The 20,000-nt window shown below is 36.7% G+C and overlaps 1 protein-coding gene across 1 annotated transcript in view; it reads right to left on the reverse strand.

The window, feature by feature from the left end:
- camta2 (calmodulin binding transcription activator 2) overlaps window positions 1-20,000 on the reverse strand; it is a 58,983-nt gene that overhangs the window by 29,263 nt on the left and 9,720 nt on the right. Inside the window, exons 3-10 of the mRNA XM_079803014.1 lie at window positions 13,513-13,616; window positions 13,035-13,102; window positions 9,465-9,600; window positions 9,253-9,324; window positions 9,011-9,161; window positions 7,904-8,029; window positions 2,820-4,405; window positions 1,988-2,114 (exon numbers count right to left, since the gene is read on the reverse strand). Coding sequence (XP_079659140.1) covers window positions 1,988-2,114; window positions 2,820-4,405; window positions 7,904-8,029; window positions 9,011-9,161; window positions 9,253-9,324; window positions 9,465-9,600; window positions 13,035-13,102; window positions 13,513-13,616 — 2,370 coding nt within the window. The remainder of the gene's footprint in view (window positions 1-1,987; window positions 2,115-2,819; window positions 4,406-7,903; window positions 8,030-9,010; window positions 9,162-9,252; window positions 9,325-9,464; window positions 9,601-13,034; window positions 13,103-13,512; window positions 13,617-20,000) is intronic.

The following is a 20,000-nucleotide window of genomic DNA, read 5'->3' on the forward strand; positions in this document are numbered from 1 at the left end:
ACGCAAGTGTCAAAGCGCGAAGCGCAAGTAACTTTGTGGGCGGGTCTCGGCGCTGTTGCTATTTTCCCGGCGGGATAAATGGCTCTTGCGCCCGGCGCAAATCTAAAATGGGTTGGTCTGAAGTAGCTTCATTATTCATAGGTGTGGTTTGGGCGTAACGTGAATAAACCAATCAGAGCGTCATCCAACATTCCCTGTAAAAGCAGGTGCGCAAGTTCCATTATGGATTGCTATTATTATGGCGTATTTACCAGGCGCACGCCAGGAGCGGTTCACAGCCGAGGAGACTGATGTGCTTGTAAGAGCAGTGAAAGACAGAGAAGTTGTGTTGTATGGGGATGGGAGAAACCCACCCAAAATAGCGTCGGTTAAACAGGCGTGGGAGGAAATAGCCACAATTGTTTCATCAGCTGGCATCCCCAGGACGTCGCACCAGTGCCGCAAGCGCTACAATGACATCAGAAGACGGGGAAAGTCCAAGCTTGCCAGCATCAATCGGGCACGCCGTGTAACGGGAGGTGGATCTGCCTCGACTCAGGACCTGACGCCAGCAGAGGACATCGCTGCGTCCACCCTCACCGATTTTTTTTCCTGGTTCTTGACGGACAAACCAATTTGTCAGATGTCCTTATATACATATATGTCTTGCCACTATTGGGCAAACAGGTCTTATCCTTAATTATTAGACTACAATTAGCCTGAATAATTTGTAAGCTAGATTTATGCCTATTTTTTCACATCTTCGTGGCACACCACAATGATTTCCGTCATCTCATGTGTTAATATTTTTTAGTGTAACAATTTATGATTTGCAAAAATAACTGTTGCATCTGTGTAGATTACATGAGCAAAGTGTATGCGCGTTGTGCACGCTATACATTATGGTCAAGCATGCGCCCTTAAAATAGCATAATGAACAACGCGCCACTGACTTTAGACTAGGTTTTTTCTGGTCAGTGGCGCAATTGTTTAATGGAACAGCAAAATAGCACCAGGGATTGTTTGCGCCGGAACACGCCTCCTTTTTTGCGCTGACCCGCCCAGGGAGCGCAAGTGCATTCACTAGTTTAGCGACGTGCTTCTGTGGAGGGAAAAGCGCGCTTTGCGCGGGTGCAAAATAGGAATGACACATGCGTCGGTGTACAAAGTCAATTGCGCTGAGTGCAAGATTGGGCCCACACACTCTCTCTCTCACACTCACACACACACAGTCTCTCTCACACACACACTCACACACTCTCACACACACTCACACACACACACACACACACACTCTCTCACACACACTCACACACACTCACACACACTCACACACACTCACACACACACACACACACACTCACACACACTCACTCACTCACTCACACACACTCACACACACTCACACACACACACACACACACACACACACACACACACACACACACACACTCACACACACACACTCACACACACTCACACACACTCACACACACTCACACACACTCACACACTCACACACTCACACACACACTCACACACTCACACACACTCACACACTCACACACTCTCACACACTCTCACACACTCTCACACACTCTCACACACACTCACACACACTCACACACACTCACACACACTCACACACACTCACACACACTCTCACACACTCTCACACACTCTCACACACTCTCACACACTCTCACACACTCACACACACACACACTCTCTCACACTAGTTTTAAAGTAGCGTTTCCATTAACCCAATTCAGGGTTAATTATAGTTAGAGTCTTCACTTGTGTGTGTGTGTGTGTGTGTGTGTGTGTGTGTGTGTGTGTGTGTGTGTGTGTGTGTGTGTGTGTGTGTGTGTGTGTGTGTGTGTGTGTGTGTGTGTGTGTGTGTGTGTGTGTGTGTGTGTGTGTGTGTGTGTGTGTGTGTGTGTGTGTTTCTCTCAGACTGAAGCCGTGAGCGCCCCCGTCTGGCCGTGTGTGAGACTGAGCTGCTCACCTGGACAATAACAGCGCAGGACGCCCGGCTGGATGAGAGAAGCAGGAACTCGGCTCTGATCGAACACACACGAGTATCGGCCGTCTGTCTCCGCCCAGGGGCCAGTGATCAGCACCTTCACTCCTCCCTGAACCAGAGGGACACACACACACACACACACACACACACACAGTATCACTAGGGCCGTCAAATACATTATTCGCTTCTAACATAGGAGTTTGTTAATATGTGTGTGTGTGTGTGTGTATATGAGTATGTGTGTGTGTATATGAGTATGTGTGTGTGTGTGTGTGTGAGAGTGTGTGTGTGTGTGTGTGTGTGTGTGTGTGTGTGTGTGTGTGTGTGTGTGTGTGTGTGTGTGTGTGTGTGTGTGTGTGTGTGTGTGTGTGTGTGTGTGTGTGTGCGTGAGAGTGTGTGTGTTTGTGAGTATGTGTGTGAGAGTGTGTGTGTGAGTGAGTACGTGTGTGTGTGTGTGTGTGTGTGTGTGTGTGTGTGAGTATGTGTGTGTATGTGTGTGTATGAGTATGTGTTTGTGAGTATGTGTGTGTGTTTGTGAGTATGTGTGCGAGAGTGTGTGTGTGTGTTCAATTAAATTCAATTCAAATTTATTTACAGAAAGTGCATTTCATAAATGTACATTGAAAAATGTTAGAAAGAGAATGTTAAAGAAAAATGTTAGAATAAGTTAATCAATCATGTATTAATTTAGGCCATAACAACGCTGGCGAAAAAAACTGGTGTGAAAAAAAAGCTGGTGTGTGAAAAAAATCAGAAAATAATGTTTGTTTTATTTTGCAGTTATTTAAAAAAAAGTGACGTAACGTATTCCTACCTCCGGGTACGACCACTCTGGGGAGAAGTCTGTGATGTTGGCCAGGCGCTGGGATTCCTCCGGAGAGAGGCCGTTCGTCAGGAGCGGGAAGGGCAAGAACGAGGCGGAGGGCGTCGAGGGAGGCGGAACCATGTACCTGATGGGGTAAAGGGGCGGAGCTGGGGCGGGGGAGGGGCTGACCGTCTCCTCGGTGATCAGCTCAGATATTAGGTCAGGGAAGGTGGAGTCAAACGTAAGCCCCGCCTCCTCGCCGTCTATATGGGCGCAGTGGGTGGTGTCCATGGGCGTCACGTCTGAATCGAAATGAGTGGGCGGAGACTGCTCCTCCTTCACCTGTATGGGAGTCACGTTTGTGGGCGTGGCTGGGGGCGGAGTCAGACTCTGGGGTTGAATGCACATGGAGTGCGTTGCTAAAAGACTAAGCTCCGCCTTTTCTCCTTCCGGAGGCAGCTGATTGGTCGCCAGCATTTCGAGGGAGGGTATCATTTCAGTCGTTGTGTTGGCGGCTGCCAGTCGGGAAGGAGAGAGCTGATTGGTCAGTAGATGACCGGGCGGGGTTTGTGCATCGAATCCGGTGGGAGGAGCTCTACCGTCAGTGGGCGGGGCAGAAAGCGAAGGGCTCAACGAATCCAGCCCTAAAGACGTCTCCAGATACATCGTACGCGAAAACGAGAGCGAGGTCGGACTGGAGGCGGGATGACCTGGAATACTCTTCCTCTCCATCTCGGAAGAGAGGGAAGACAGAGACGACGGGGGGGAAAGAGACAGAGCGAGAGACGGAGGCTGAGGAGATGTGGAAGGAGGCGGAGACGGGGACGAGGAGGCGGAGTTGGGCGTGAGGGCGGGGCCTCCGTAGGTCTGGCCCTGTTTGGGGCTGTTGAGGAAGGAATCGGGGTCGAAGGGAAGCAGCGAGGGCGAAGGGGACGACGGGTGTAGAAGCGCCCCGGGGGCTTCTGGGACAATGCGGTCGGTCAGCAGCAGTCCTCCAATCACAGGGCTGGGAAGGAGAGTGAGTGACAGCGTGGCCACGCCCTGATTTGGCGGTACGGGGCTCGGTGGGGAGGCGGAGTTTGGCGGGGAGGGCGTGTCTTGTTTGGCCGGGACAGGAGACAAAACTAACCGTCCGCCGGCTCGAGTGAGCGATAGTCGGGTGGACCCAATCTCGCCGTTTGACTCCTCCCCACATCCACGCCGCACGGGCGTCGCCGTCGTCATGACGATGACCGCGTTCTGCGGCAGCGCCACCGCCGCCAATCCGCCCCGCTGGAAGCCATTTCCGTTGCTCAGAGCGATGGTCGGTGCGCGCTGCGTTTGGGGCGGACTCGAAGAGGACGAGGAAGAGGCGGAGCACGGTGAAGCCACGCCCACCATGTCCTCGACCCGCCCGCCATCCTCCACCTGCTTCCTCTCTGAAGGCACGACAGCAACCAAAGCATCGCCAGGCCCCGCCTCTTGCCCCACCTCTGAGCCCTCATTGGCCAGATTCTGCAGCTCCGTGAGGGCGGGGTAAGGGGCGGGCAGTTTGGGGGAGATGATGCGATGTTTTGTGCTGTTGCAGCGGTGAGGAATGTTGGATCCGGGAGATGCTGCGGGAAAACACGTCATCTATTAACTATTGTTCAAAAGCCTGATAGAAAATACAATAAAAACTGTAATATTGTGAAATATAATATTTTAAAATGTATTTAATTTACGTTTCAAATACCTTGGGAACATTGTTCATAAGTTTTATCTATTAGCTCTGGGTGTGGGAAGTTATGTTTATGAGGAAAGTATGACATAAATGTTAATTTATTTATGCCTGTATATTTTTATTTTTTGTTTATTTATTTAAATGAAGAAAGTTCAATTAAGTAATGTGTAAATTATGTAAATTCAATAAAGATTTGTTAAAAATGTTTTATTGCATTTCATAAGGTATTTCATTAATAGCTTTTATTTTAAGTTTTAGTAATTTTTTTGTTTGTAATTTTTTAGTTTTTTAAATGTTTATATAATTTGTATTAATTTTAAGTTTTAGTTTTTTTTGTACATCAAATGTGTAAATTGTATAAATTCAATAAAGATACGTTAAAACTTTTTTTTATTGCATTTCATAAATGTATTTCATTAATAGTTTTTATTTTAAGTTTTAGTAATTTTTTGTTTGTAATTTTTTTGTTTTTTAAATGTCTGTATAATTTTTATTAATTTTAAGTTTTAGTTTTTTTTGTACATCAAATGTGTAAATTGTATAAATTCAATAAAGATACGTTAAAAAATGTATTCCTTTAATAGTTTTTATTTTCAGTTTTAATAATTTTTTATGTCTGTATATTTTTAGTTTATTTATTTAAATGAAGAGTTCAAATAAGCAAGCAATGTGTAAATTGTATAAATTCAATAAAGATACGTTAAAACTTTTTTTTATTGCATTTCATAAATGTATTTCATTAATAGTTTTTATTTTAAGTTTTAGTAATTTGTTGTTTGTAATTTTTTAGTTTTTTAAATGTCTGTATAATTTTTATTAATTTTAAGTTTTAGTTATTTTTGTACATCAAATGTGTAAATTGTATAAATTCAATAAAAATAAGTTAAAAAAATTATTCCATTAATAGTTTTTATTTTCAGTTTAAATCATTTTTTGTCTGTATATTTTTATTTTTGTGTTTATTTATTATCATTTTTATTTGTTATTTTATGTCTATATAATTTGTATTAATTGTATCTTAGTTTTAGTTATTTTTGTACATCAAATGTGTAAATTGTATAAATTCAATAAAGATGTGTTAAAACATTTAATTTATTTCATAAATCTATTTCATTCATAGTTTTTTTTTATTATCATTTTTATTAGTTTTTTTATGTCTATATAATTTGAATTAATTTTATTTTAGTTTTAGTTATTTTTGTACATCAAACGTGTATATTACATAAATTCAATAAAGATGTGTTATAAAATGTATTCCATTCATAGTTTTTATTTTCAGTTTTAATAATTTGTGTTTGTCATTTTTTTGTTTTTTTATGTCTATATAATTTGTATTAATTTTATTTAAGTTTTAGTATTTTTTGTACATCAAATGTGTAAATTAATTTTGTAATATTGTGAAATATTATTACAGTTTAAGTTAAGTCTTCTTTTTTAATACATTTTAAAACGTATTTCATTTAAGTTTCAAATACCTTGGGAACATTGTTCATAAGTTTTATTTATTAGCTCTGGAAGTGTGAAGTTATGGAGTATATGTTTATGAGGAAAGTATGACATAAATGTAAATTTTTTATGACTGTATATATATTTTTTTGTTTATTTATTTAAATGAAGAGAGTTCAATTAAAGTTAGCAATGTGTAAATTGCATAAATTCAATAAAGATATGCTCAAAAAATAGTTTTATATGTATTGTCATTTTTATTTTTTAAATGTCTATATACTTTTAATTAATTTTATTTTAGTTTTAGTTATTTTTGTACATCAAATGTGTATATTACATCAATTCAATAAAGATGTGTTATAAAATGTATTCCATAGTTTTTATTTTCAGTTTTAATAATTTTTGTGTTTGTCATTTGTATTTGTTTTTTATGTCTATATACATTTTATTAATTTTATTTAGGTTTTAGTTATCATTACACATAAAATGTGTTCATTGTATAAATTCAATAAAGATGTGTTAAAACATTTAATTTATTTCATAAATGTATTTCATTCAATTTTTTTTTTATTATCATTTTTATTAGTTTTTAATGTCTATAAAATTTGTATTAATTTTATTTAAGTTTTAGTTATTTTCGTACATCAAATGTGTAAATTGTATAAATTCAATACAAATATGTTAAAAAATGTATTGCATTCAAAAAAATTATTTTCAGTTTTAATATTTTTTTGTGTTTGTCGTTTTTATTTGTTGTTTTTTTAAAGTATATATACTTTTTATTAGTTTTAAGTATTAGTTATTTTCATACATCAAATGTGTAAATTGTATAAATTCAATAAAGATATGTAAAAATAAAATATTTGATTTCATAAAAGTATTTCATTCATATTTTTTATTTTAATTTTAAATGGATTATCATTTTATTTGTTTTTATAATTGTCTATATACTTTTTATTAATTTTATTTTAGTTTTAGTTATTTTTGTGCATCAAATGTGTAAATTACATAAATTAAGAAGTTATACAAAAATGTATTTCGTTTAGTTTTTATTTTCAGTTTTACATTTTTTGTCATTTTTGTTTGTTTTATTTTTAAAATGTAAGTATAATTTTTTATTAATTTTAAGTTTTAGTTATTTTTGTACATCAAATGTGTAAATTGTATAAATTCAATAAAGATGTGTTCAAAAACGTATTTCATTAATAGTTTTCATTTTAAGTTTTAGTAATCGTTCTGTTTGTAATTTGTATTTGTTTTTTTTAATATGTCTGTATAATTTTTATAAATTTTTAGTTTCAGTTATTTTCATACACCAAATGTGTAAATTGTATAAATTCAATAAAAATATATATTTTATATCATAAATGTATTTAATTAATTTTTTTATTTTCAGTTCTACATTTTTTTTTCCCTTTTTTTTTTATATTTGGTATTTTTTTAATGTCTATATACATTTTTATTACTTTGATTTAAGTTTTTGTTATTTTCGTACATCAAATGTGTAAATCATATAAACTCAATAAACATGTTATACAAAAATGTATTTCATTTCATGAAAGTATTTTATTAATAGGTTTCATTTTAAATTTTAGTAATTTTTGTTTGTAATTTTTATTCTTTTTTCTTAATATGTCTATATAATTTTTATTAATTTGATATACGTTTTAGTAAGAATTATACATCAAATGTGTAAATTGTATGTTTGAGTAATTTTGTGTTCATTTTTAAGTTTGAGTATTTTTTTGTTTATGTAATTTTTAAATGTCTATATAATTTTTATATTATAAAAATGATGGTCATTAGACAAAAAAAAGAATAGTTGATCCAAAAAAAACCTAAATAAACATAAAAACAATGCCTTGATTAAAACGTAAGAATGTTTTGGAAACACCACTGGTCAGTATTTAAAGCTTGTTGTGCACAGAAAGAGTGTGTGAGTTACCGCAGAGGCAGGTGTGTGTTCGTGGTTGTGGTTTGGTCTGTTGGGTTTCCAGGATCTGTTGCACCATCTGCTCCACGGAGAGATCCACAGCACCATTGCCTCCACAAGACCATTTCATACTGTTGACTAAACACACACACACACACACACACACACACACACACTGAGTACATACACTCATTTAGCAGGCGTGTGATTGGTCAATCGCTCATAGATCAGGCGGATGATTGGTCAATCGCTCATAGATCAGGCAGATGATTGGTCGATCACTCATAGATCAGGCAGATGATTGGTCGATCACTCATAGATCAGGCGTGTGATTGGTCGATCACTCATAGATCAGGCGTGTGATTGGTCAATCGCTCAAAGATCAGGCGTGTGATTGGTCGACCACTTAAAGATCAGGCGTGTGATTGGTCGATCGCTCATAGATCAGGCGTGTGATTGGTCAATCGCTCATAGATCAGGCGTGTGATTGGTCAATCGCTCATAGATCAGGCGTGTGATTGGTCAATCGCTCATAGATCAGGCAGATGATTGGTCGATCACTCATAGATCAGGCGTGTGATTGGTCAATCGCTCAAAGATCAGGCGTGTGATTGGTCGACCACTTAAAGATCAGGCGTGTGATTGGTCAATCGCTCATAGATCAGGTGTGTGATTGGTCGATCGCTCATAGATCAGGCGTGTGATTGGTCGATCGCTCATAGATCAGGTGTGTGATTGGTCGATCGCTCATAGATCAGGCGTGTGATTGGTCGATCGCTCATAGATCAGGCGTGTGATTGGTCAATCGCTCATAGATCAGGTGTGTGATTGGTCGATCGCTCATAGATCAGGCGTGTGATTGGTCGATTGCTCATAGATCAGGCGTGTGATTGGTCGATCGCTCATAGATCAGGCGTGTGATTGGTCGATCGCTCATAGATCAGGTGTGTGATTGGTCGATCGCTCATAGATCAGGCGTGTGATTGGTCGATCGCTCATAGATCAGGCGTGTGATTGGTCAATCGCTCATAGATCAGGCGTGTGACAGAACGATCGCTCATAGATCAGGCGTGTGATTGGTTGATCACTCATAGATCAGGCGTGTGATTGGTCACTCACACATGGGTTTGAGTTGCGACAGCAGTTCGTCTCGGCTCCAGCGCAGACTGTCCCGCCGATCGGTCAGAGCACAGGACACCGGGCCACATGACTTCACACTGTCCTCCAGCGAGGGCACGTTCAGGTAGTGAACAAGCACAATGTCTGGGTTCTGCAAACACACACACACACACACAGTTATAGTAATACATGCATTCATCCTGGCTTCTGATTGGATAGATTTGTGATGGATCATAACTAACCTGCAGCAGCCAATAGCATCTCCTGTGGAATGTTGGGACGATGGAGGAATGAACATAACAACCGTAAAGACACTGTGTCAAAGAAACAGAGAAGTGTGAGCCGCTATATCATCACATTCACAATATTACCGTGTGTTAGCCCTGGTGAGCACGAGAGACTTCTTTCACAAAAATACCCCGTGCGTGTTTTGAGCTGAAGGTGGCGCTCTCACCTCCATGCCCTGAACCTTCAGCTTCATGTGATCCTCTCTTGTCGTCTTTCCGTCTTTTCTCTTCTTCCAGCAATATCCATCTTTCCGGTATTTTACCTTCTTGCGATTGTACAGGATGATCGAACCGTTCTGTGGCCTGAACGCGCAAACAAAACATCCATTTCAGTTACTATTTCCTGTTCCCCATAACGGAAATTTGATTGGAAACACTTCAAAACAGGAAAATACAGTGAATTCTGACATAAAATTATAACGAGAGCATCATAATTGTGTGTTTGGGACGTGGGTTTTTAATGCTGAGACCTTTGTTTTTGTAATCAGGCTATCAAAAATGATATAAAAATCTGGTTTTAGATTTATTGGCCAATATATCGGTTATCGGCTTTCAAATATAGAGAATTATCGGTTATTGGCTTTCAAATATAGAGAATTATTGGTTATTGGCTTTCAAATATAGAGAATTATCGGTTATTGGCTTTCAAATATAGAGAATTATCGGTTATTGGCTTTCAAATATAGAGAATTATTGGTTATTGGCTTTCAAATATAGAGTTATCGGTTATCGGCTTTCAAATATAGAGAATTATCGGTTATTGGCTTTCAAATATAGAGAATTATCGGTTATTGGCTTTCAAATATAGAGAATTATTGGTTATCGGCTTTCAAATATAGAGAATTATTGGTTATTGGCTTTCAAATATAGAGAATTATTGGTTATTGGCTTTCAAATATAGAGAATTATCGGTTATTGGCTTTCAAATATAGAGAATTATTGGTTATCGGCTTTCAAATATAGAGAATTATTGGTTATTGGCTTTCAAATATAGAGAGTTATTGGTTATCGGCTTTCAAATATAGAGAATTATCGGTTATCGTATCGGATCGCACTCCTAATAACAGACCAGTGTTCATTTCGTCAACGACATTTTTTCACTTTTAGTGTATTTTTGCACTGGAATTTTGTCCAAATGTCAGTATTGACATGTATTCAGTCGGTTATGTAACGCTTAAATGCTCAATGAATGCATTACAATTGAACTAAACTCGTTAGATTTGAGTCGACTAAAACTAAAAACAACAAGCAGCCATTATCGGACCCAAGCGCAAAGAAGAAGACAAAACATGCCAAAATGGCTGGGAGTGTCAGATAAACCGCAGCAATGAGCAATTAAACACATTTTAAGATTATTTTAGGCACAAAGGCTGAAAAATGCATCGTAGTCTATGTGAATTTCATGTTTTGTTCTATTATAGCGCCACCAAAAGGCTCAATCCTACAACTTTTTAATGTGTCCTCGGAGTGAGCCCATACACGTGTGTCAATTTTGGTGAAAATATATATGTTATAGACGTTTATATGAAAAAACACATAAAAAATGACTGACACCTGACTTTGACTGGATTTTACTCCCCCTTACTATCAATATTTTGACATTTGGGCATTAGCGTATAGCTATCGACCTATGTTTCAGAACTTCTGACGCTGGTTTTGTCTCAATCGAACTAGCGGTTTCGAAGATATCAGCTAACATTTTATAAGTGCGAAATTACCACACTACACAAACCATACGCCGAAACCTGGCAAGTCTGGTATCGTTGGACTCGGCAAGGATTCAGGAGACAAAAAAAGGCGCGGTTTCAAAACTTCTCAGGCTCCTTCATCGTGCTGATGACCATACCTAGTTTCGTAACAATCCGTTCATATGTTCATAAAATACAGCATTTTGGCACATAATTCAAAATGGCCGACAGCCAAAATGGCGATATGGTAAAATTGGATATCAGACGACTCGGCATTCCGTCCTGAATCTAACGAGACCACTTTTGGACAAACGGTTCAGAAGTTATAAGCAAAAATAGCAATTTTTCTTATCTCCGGACAAGTAGGTGGCGCTGCGCCAAAACACTGCAGGTTGCCTCAGGTCATGCTTGTGAGGACATGTACTAAGTTTAGTTTGAATACGATAAAGCGTTGCGGAGATATAACCTTAAGTGTATTTTCGCAACCGCTACGTAAAATGTGTTCGCGCATTTATCAAACACTATTTGACGAATCAACTTGAATTCCATAAATTTTTGTCAGCATGGCCTGAAGATGATCTGGTTCAATTTTTGTGAAAATCAGAGCAACGTCCTAGGAGGAGTTCGCAAAAGTAGGCTTTTCGGAAAATTCTAAATGGCGAAATTTTGTTTCTATCCCTTTGGGTTCAAAAGTTATTTGCATAAACCTGAATGAAACTTTGGACAGGAGGTGGTGCTAGAGGGATTGTTTTAGAGACTCCAAAATTGGTGTGGTTAATGTTGGGCCAGTCCTCTGTCTGTGTGCCAAATTTCATAACTTTCCCACAAGCGGTTCTATGGGCTGCCATAGACTTCAACGGCGGAATAATAATAATAAGAAGAAGAAATCTAACGATTTCAATAGGAGCCTCCGCACCTTCGGTGCTTGGCCCCCAATTCAGGTGACTAAAATATGACTAAAACTAAATCAAAATTTGCTGTCAAAATTAACACTGTAACACTGTTTGACAATTTAGCCGACAATTTTGAATAATTTTTTTAAAATGAAACAAATGTACTATATTTTAGTCCAATGTTTTTAATTTAACATTTTGTATTTTTAGGGGATATTATGGTACTAAATTATGTATGCAGTAGTTTATAATCCATTTATTAGACCTGAAAATTCCATTTCCAGCTTAAACCGTCATAAATCTTGAATGTTTTGGATCTCAGATTGAAGTTCGGTCTTGTTTTAAAGACGACGCTTGGTAGATTATTGCTGAAGTGAAAACTGTTTAAAAACATGAAAGAATTTTACGTTTATTGCTATGAAAATGCGCAAAATTACTATTTTCAGTTTTTATATGAAATATGTATTATCCAAAACACGTAATACAAATACTCAATGCCATGATCTAAAGAAGTCGTGTTCCAAATTTAAGCTTGATATCTCAATAAATGAGCGTTCAGGGAGTTTTTTTTGGCTGCAGTAAATTAATTCTCCATTTGTTTCCAATGCGCTCATTTTTGACGCGAGGAGCACAAGTGTTTTTCAGGACCATTTAACCTTATCGAACCATGTCCATGATGTTCAATTCAAAATATCTCACTTCCTGTTGGGTTTCAGATGTTGCTCCCAATGGACTTTTTGTAGATATTGGGCTGTTATATGCATCTACCAAATTTCGTACCTGTACGTGAAACGTAGCGCGAACAGCATTTAATTGAAATTTTGTAGGTGGCGCTATTGAGCCACTTTGCCACGACTAATTCTGAAACCCATTACAGATGTAAATGTTCAGCACTTCTGACGCCTGTGCAATGTTTCATGAGTTTTCGAGCATGTTTAGGCCCTAAAAAATGCGATTCATTTCAGAGAAGAGTAATAATAGGCCGAACACCATCGGTGCTCGGATCCTAAAAATCCTAAAAAATGACTGAAGAGCACCAGAGGGTCAAGAATGTGAAGTAAAAACCTAATTTATTGCAGTGATAGTGAAGTTATTCATCAGTGCACATTATTATCACAATGACTGGATCTCACAATCCCACAAACACACAACTGACCTGGTCTTAAGGCTGCAGGACAGCCACTCGTCATGTCTGTCAAAAGAAATCAGGAAGGACGCGATTTCCTGAAACACAAACAAACAAACGAGCAAGCGTACATTATAATCCAGTCATTTGGACCTGAAGAGGGTTTATTTTTCTAGTTAATAAATCGTGAATGTTTTGGAGCACAGATTGGTCTCGTTTTAAAGATGACACTTGGCTGAAGTTAAAAAAGTTTAACCCCTTAACTTTGAGAATGGTCATGAAAATGCACTATCCAAACTTAAAGTGTATTTTACCTCGTTATGTCCGGGTCAAAAACGACCCGGCATTTTAAATAACTTGTACTGGATTCAATATTTTTATAAACTTTTTTTTCGATTACCACACGTTTTGTGTTTCTTTTTATGGACTGAATGATCTTAGGCCTTTAGAAACACTAATAAAAACGACTAAAACACAGAACATGTAGAAGTAAGAGCTGTAGTGGCACCTCGTTTGTGTTCCAGCGCAGTCTCTCTTTGGGCAGAGTAGTGGTGCGGGGCAAACACTCCAACAGCTTATTGGGCAAAAACACTTTCATCTGACCACTGCTCTCTGCATCACACAAAACACTCATCAGCATATGATTATTATTATTACTCTTATCAATATGAATCTGCTCGACACTGGGAACGATTCGGCTCTGTCTATTAAACCTTTGTCATTAAATTATTCATTAATGAAAGTCTTTGAGTCATTGAGTCAAATGAATTTTGTTCAGTTGTCTATTCAGAATCGTATGGAAGCCCGTTTCCGCCACTAAATAAAAAAAATAAAAAGAGTTTGCGACTTTTTTTCTCACAATAGCGAGTTATAAAGTCAGAATTCTGAGGAAAAAAAGTCGCAGTTGTGAGTTAAAGTCAGAATTCTGAGATAAAAAGTCGCAATCTTGACAGTTGTGAGTTATAAAGTCAGAATTCTGTGATAAAAAGTCACAATTGCGAGTTTTAAAGTCAGAATTCTGAGATAAAAAGTCGCAATCTTGGCAGTTGCGAGTTATAAAGTCAGAATTCTGAGATAAAAAGTCGCAGTTGTGAGTTAAAGTCAGAATTCTGAGATAAAAGGTCGCAATTGCGAGTTATAAAGTCAGAATTCTGAGATAAAAAGTCGCAGTTGTGAGTTATAAAGTCAGAATTCTGAGATAAAAAGTCGCAGTTGTGAGTAAAAGTCAGAATTCTGAGATAAAAGGTCGCAATTGCATGATATAAAGTCAGAATTCTGAGATAAAAAGTCGCAATTGCGAGTTATAAAGTCAGAATTCTGAGATAAAAAGTCGCAGTTGTCAGTTAAAGTCAGAATTCTGAGATAAAAAGTCGCAATTGCGAGTTATAAAGTCAGAATTCTGAGATAAAAAGTCGCAGTTGTGAGTTATAAAGTCAGAATTCTGAGATAAAAAGTTGCAGTTGCATGATATAAAGTCAGAATTCTGAGATAAAAAGTCGCAATTGCGAGTTATAAAGTCAGAATTCTGAGATAAAAAGTCGCAGTTGTGAGTTAAAGTCAGAATTCTGAGATAAAAAGTCGCAGTTGTCAGTTAAAGTCAGAATTCTGAGATAAAAAGTCGCAGTTGTGAGATATAAAGTCAGAATTCTGAGATAAAAAGTCGCAGTTGTGAGTTATAAAGTCAGAATTCTGAGATAAAAAGTTGCAGTTGCATGATATAAAGTCAGAATTCTGAGATAAAAAGTCGCAATTGCGAGTTATAAAGTCAGAATTCTGAGATAAAAAGTCGCAGTTGTGAGTTAAAGTCAGAATTCTGAGATAAAAAGTCGCAGTTGTGAGTTATAAAGTCAGAATTCTGAGATAAAAAGTCGCAGTTGTGAGTTATAAAGTCAGAATTCTGAGATAAAAAGTTGCAGTTGCATGATATAAAGTCAGAATTCTGAGATAAAAAGTCGCAATTGCGAGTTATAAAGTCAGAATTCTGAGATAAAAAGTCGCAATTGTGAGTTATAAAGTCAGAATTCTGAGATAAAAAGTTGCAATTGCGAGTTATAAAGTCAGAATTCTGAGATAAAAAGTTGCAATTGCGAGTTATAAAGTCAGAATTCTGAGATAAAAAGTCGCAGTTGTGAGTTATAAAGTCAGAATTCTGAGATAAAAAGTCGCAGTTGCGTGATATAAAGTCAGAATTCTGAGATAAAAAGTCGCAGTTGTGAGTTATAAAGTCAGAATTCTGAGATAAAAAGTTGCAATTGCGAGTTATAAAGTCAGAATTCTGAGATAAAAAGTCGCAGTTGTGAGTTAAAGTCAGAATTCTGAGATAAAAAGTTGCAATTGTGAGTTATAAAGTCAGAATTCTGAGATAAAAAGTCGCAGTTGTGAGTTATAAAGTCAGAATTCTGAGATAAAAAGTCGCAGTTGTGAGTTAAAGTCAGAATTCTGAGATAAAAAGTTGCAATTGTGAGTTATAAAGTCAGAATTCTGAGATAAAAAGTCGCAGTTGTGAGTTATAAAGTCAGAATTCTGAGATAAAAAGTTGCAATTGCGAGTTATAAAGTCAGAATTCTGAGATAAAAAGTCGCAGTTGTGAGTTAAAGTCAGAATTCTGAGATAAAAAGTCGCAGTTGTGAGTTAAAGTCAGAATTCTGAGATAAAAAGTCGCAGTTGTGAGTTATAAAGTCAGAATTCTGAGATAAAAAGTCGCAGTTGCGTGATATAAAGTCAGAATTCTGAGATAAAAAGTCGCAGTTGTGAGTTATAAAGTCAGAATTCTGAGATAAAAAGTCGCAGTTGTGAGTTATAAAGTCAGAATTCTGAGATAAAAAGTTGCAGTTGCATGATATAAAGTCAGAATTCTGAGATAAAAAGTCGCAGTTGTGAGTTATAAAGTCAGAATTCTGAGATAAAAAGTTGCAGTTGCATGATATAAAGTCAGAATTCTGAGATAAAAAGTCGCAATTGCGAGTTATAAAGTCAGAATTCTGAGATAAAAAGTCGCAGTTGTCAGTTAAAGTCAGAATTCTGAGATAAAAAGTCGCAATTGCGTGATATAAAGTCAGAATTCTGAGATAAAAAGTCGCAATTGCGAGTTATAAAGTCAGAATTCTGAGATAAAAAGTCGCAGTTGTGAGTTAAAGTCAGAATTCTGAGATAAAAAGTCGCAGTTGCATGATATAAAGTCAGAATTCTGAGATAAAAAGTCGCAGTTGCGAGATATAAAGTCAGAATTCTGAGATAAAAAGTCGCAGTTGCGTGATATAAAGTCAGAATTCTGAGATAAAAAGTTGCAATTGCGAGTTATAAAGTCAGAATTCTGAGATAAAAAGTTGCAATTGCGAGTTATAAAGTCAGAATTCTGAGATAAAAAGTTGCAATTGCGAGTTATAAAGTCAGAATTCTGAGATAAAAAGTCGCAGTTGTGAGTTATAAAGTCAGAATTCTGAGATAAAAAGTCGCAGTTGCGTGATATAAAGTCAGAATTCTGAGATAAAAAGTTGCAATTGCGAGTTATAAAGTCAGAATTCTGAGATAAAAAGTCGCAGTTGTGAGTTAAAGTCAGAATTCTGAGATAAAAAGTTGCAATTGTGAGTTATAAAGTCAGAATTCTGAGATAAAAAGTCGCAGTTGTGAGTTAAAGTCAGAATTCTGAGATAAAAAGTCGCAGTTGTGAGTTATAAAGTCAGAATTCTGAGATAAAAAGTCGCAGTTGTGATATAAAGTCAGAATTCTGAGATAAAAAGTCGCAGTTGTGATATAAAGTCAGAATTCTGAGATAAAAAGTCGCAGTTGTGAGTTATAAAGTCAGAATTCTGAGATAAAAAGTTGCAATTGCGAGTTATAAAGTCAGAATTCTGAGAGAAAAAGTCGCAGTTGTGAGTTAAAGTCAGAATTCTGAGATAAAAAGTCGCAGTTGTGAGTTATAAAGTCAGAATTCTGAGATAAAAAGTCGCAGTTGTGAGTTATAAAGTCAGAATTCTGAGATAAAAAGTCGCAGTTGTGAGTTATAAAGTCAGAATTCTGAGATAAAAAGTCGCAGTTGCGTGATATAAAGTCAGAATTCTGAGATAAAAAGTCGCAGTTGTGAGTTATAAAGTCAGAATTCTGAGATAAAAAGTCGCAGTTGTGAGTTATAAAGTCAGAATTCTGAGATAAAAAGTTGCAGTTGCATGATATAAAGTCAGAATTCTGAGATAAAAAGTCGCAGTTGTGAGTTAAAGTCAGAATTCTGAGATAAAAAGTTGCAGTTGCATGATATAAAGTCAGAATTCTGAGATAAAAAGTCGCAGTTGTGAGTTATAAAGTCAGAATTCTGAGATAAAAAGTTGCAGTTGCATGATATAAAGTCAGAATTCTGAGATAAAAAGTCGCAATTGCGAGTTATAAAGTCAGAATTCTGAGATAAAAAGTCGCAGTTGTCAGTTAAAGTCAGAATTCTGAGATAAAAAGTCGCAATTGCGTGATATAAAGTCAGAATTCTGAGATAAAAAGTCACAATTGCGAGTTATAAAGTCAGAATTCTGAGATAAAAAGTCGCAGTTGTGAGTTAAAGTCAGAATTCTGAGATAAAAAGTCGCAGTTGCATGATATAAAGTCAGAATTCTGAGATAAAAAGTCGCAGTTGCGTGATATAAAGTCAGAATTCTGAGATAAAAAGTCGCAGTTGCGTGATATAAAGTCAGAATTCTGAGATAAAAAGTTGCAATTGCGAGTTATAAAGTCAGAATTCTGAGATAAAAAGTTGCAATTGCGAGTTATAAAGTCAGAATTGTGAGATAAAAAGTCGCAGTTGCGTGATATAAAGTCAGAATTCTGAGATAAAAAGTCGCAGTTGTGAGTTATAAAGTCAGAATTCTGAGATAAAAAGTCGCAGTTGTGAGTTATAAAGTCAGAATTCTGAGATAAAAAGTCGCAGTTGTGAGTTATAAAGTCAGAATTCTGAGATAAAAAGTCGCAGTTGTGAGTTATAAAGTCAGAATTCTGAGATAAAAAGTCGCAATTGTGAGTTATAAAGTCAGAATTCTGAGATAAAAAGTCGCAATTGCGAGTTATAAAGTCAGAATTCTGAGATAAAAAGTCGCAGTTGTGAGTTATAGTCAGAATTCTGAGATAAAAAGTCGCAGTTGCGAGTTATAAAGTCAGAATTCTGAGATAAAAAGTCGCAGTTGTGAGTTAAAGTCAGAATTGTGAGATAAAAAGTCGCAGTTGCGTGATATAAAGTCAGAATTCTGAGATAAAAAGTCGCAGTTGTGAGTTATAAAGTCAGAATTCTGAGATAAAAAGTCGCAGTTGTGAGTTATAAAGTCAGAATTCTGAGATAAAAAGTCGCAATTGTGAGTTATAAAGTCAGAATTCTGAGATAAAAAGTCGCAATTGCGAGTTATAAAGTCAGAATTCTGAGATAAAAAGTCGCAGTTGTGAGTTATAGTCAGAATTCTGAGATAAAAAGTCGCAGTTGCGAGTTATAAAGTCAGAATTCTGAGATAAAAAGTCGCAGTTGTGAGTTAAAGTCAGAATTCTGAGATAAAAAGTCGCAGTTGTGAGTTATAAAGTCAGAATTCTGAGATAAAAAGTCGCAGTTGTGAGTTATAAAGTCAGAATTCTGAGATAAAAAGTCGCAGTTGCGAGTTATAAAGTCAGAATTCTGAGATAAAAAGTCGCAGTTGTGAGTTAAAGTCAGAATTCTGAGATAAAAAGTCGCAGTTGTGAGTTATAAAGTCAGAATTCTGAGATAAAAAGTCGCAGTTGTGAGTTAAAGTCAGAATTCTGAGATAAAAAGTCGCAGTTGTGAGTTATAAAGTCAGAATTCTGAGATAAAAAGTCGCAGTTGTGAGTTATAAAGTCAGAATTCTGAGATAAAAAGTCGCAGTTGTGAGTTATAAAGTCAGAATTCTGAGATAAAAAGTCGCAGTTGTGAGTTAAAGTCAGAATTCTGAGATAAAAAGTCGCAGTTGTGAGTTATAAAGTCAGAATTCTGAGATAAAAAGTCGCAGTTGTGAGTTATAAAGTCAGAATTCTGAGATAAAAAGTCGCAGTTGCGAGTTATAAAGTCAGAATTCTGAGATAAAAAGTCGCAGTTGTGAGTTAAAGTCAGAATTCTGAGATAAAAAGTCGCAGTTGTGAGTTATAAAGTCAGAATTCTGAGATAAAAAGTCGCAGTTGTGAGTTATAAAGTCAGAATTCTGAGATAAAAAGTCGCAGTTGTGAGTTATAAAGTCAGAATTCTGAGATAAAAAGTCGCAGTTGTGAGTTAAAGTCAGAATTCTGAGATAAAAAGTCGCAGTTGTGAGTTATAAAGTCAGAATTCTGAGATAAAAAGTCGCAGTTGTGAGTTATAAAGTCAGAATTCTGAGATAAAAAGTCGCAGTTGTGAGTTATAAAGTCAGAATTCTGAGATAAAAAGTCGCAGTTGTGAGTTATAAAGTCAGAATTCTGAGATAAAAAGTTGCAATTGCGAGTTATAAAGTCAGAATTCTGAGATAAAAAGTCGCAGTTGTGAGTTATAAAGTCAGAATTCTGAGATAAAAAGTCGCAGTTGCGTGATATAAAGTCAGAATTCTGAGATAAAAAGTTGCAATTGCGAGTTATAAAGTCAGAATTCTGAGATAAAAAGTCGCAGTTGTGAGTTAAAGTCAGAATTCTGAGATAAAAAGTTGCAATTGTGAGTTATAAAGTCAGAATTCTGAGATAAAAAGTCGCAGTTGTGAGTTAAAGTCAGAATTCTGAGATAAAAAGTCGCAGTTGTGAGTTATAAAGTCAGAATTCTGAGATAAAAAGTCGCAGTTGTGATATAAAGTCAGAATTCTGAGATAAAAAGTCGCAGTTGTGATATAAAGTCAGAATTCTGAGATAAAAAGTCGCAGTTGTGAGTTATAAAGTCAGAATTCTGAGATAAAAAGTTGCAATTGCGAGTTATAAAGTCAGAATTCTGAGATAAAAAGTCGCAGTTGTGAGTTAAAGTCAGAATTCTGAGATAAAAAGTCGCAGTTGTGAGTTATA

The sequence above is a fragment of the Gobio gobio genome (assembly GCF_949357685.1).
Source record: "Gobio gobio genome assembly, chromosome: 21".
Classification (NCBI taxonomy): Eukaryota; Metazoa; Chordata; class Actinopteri; order Cypriniformes; family Gobionidae; genus Gobio; species Gobio gobio.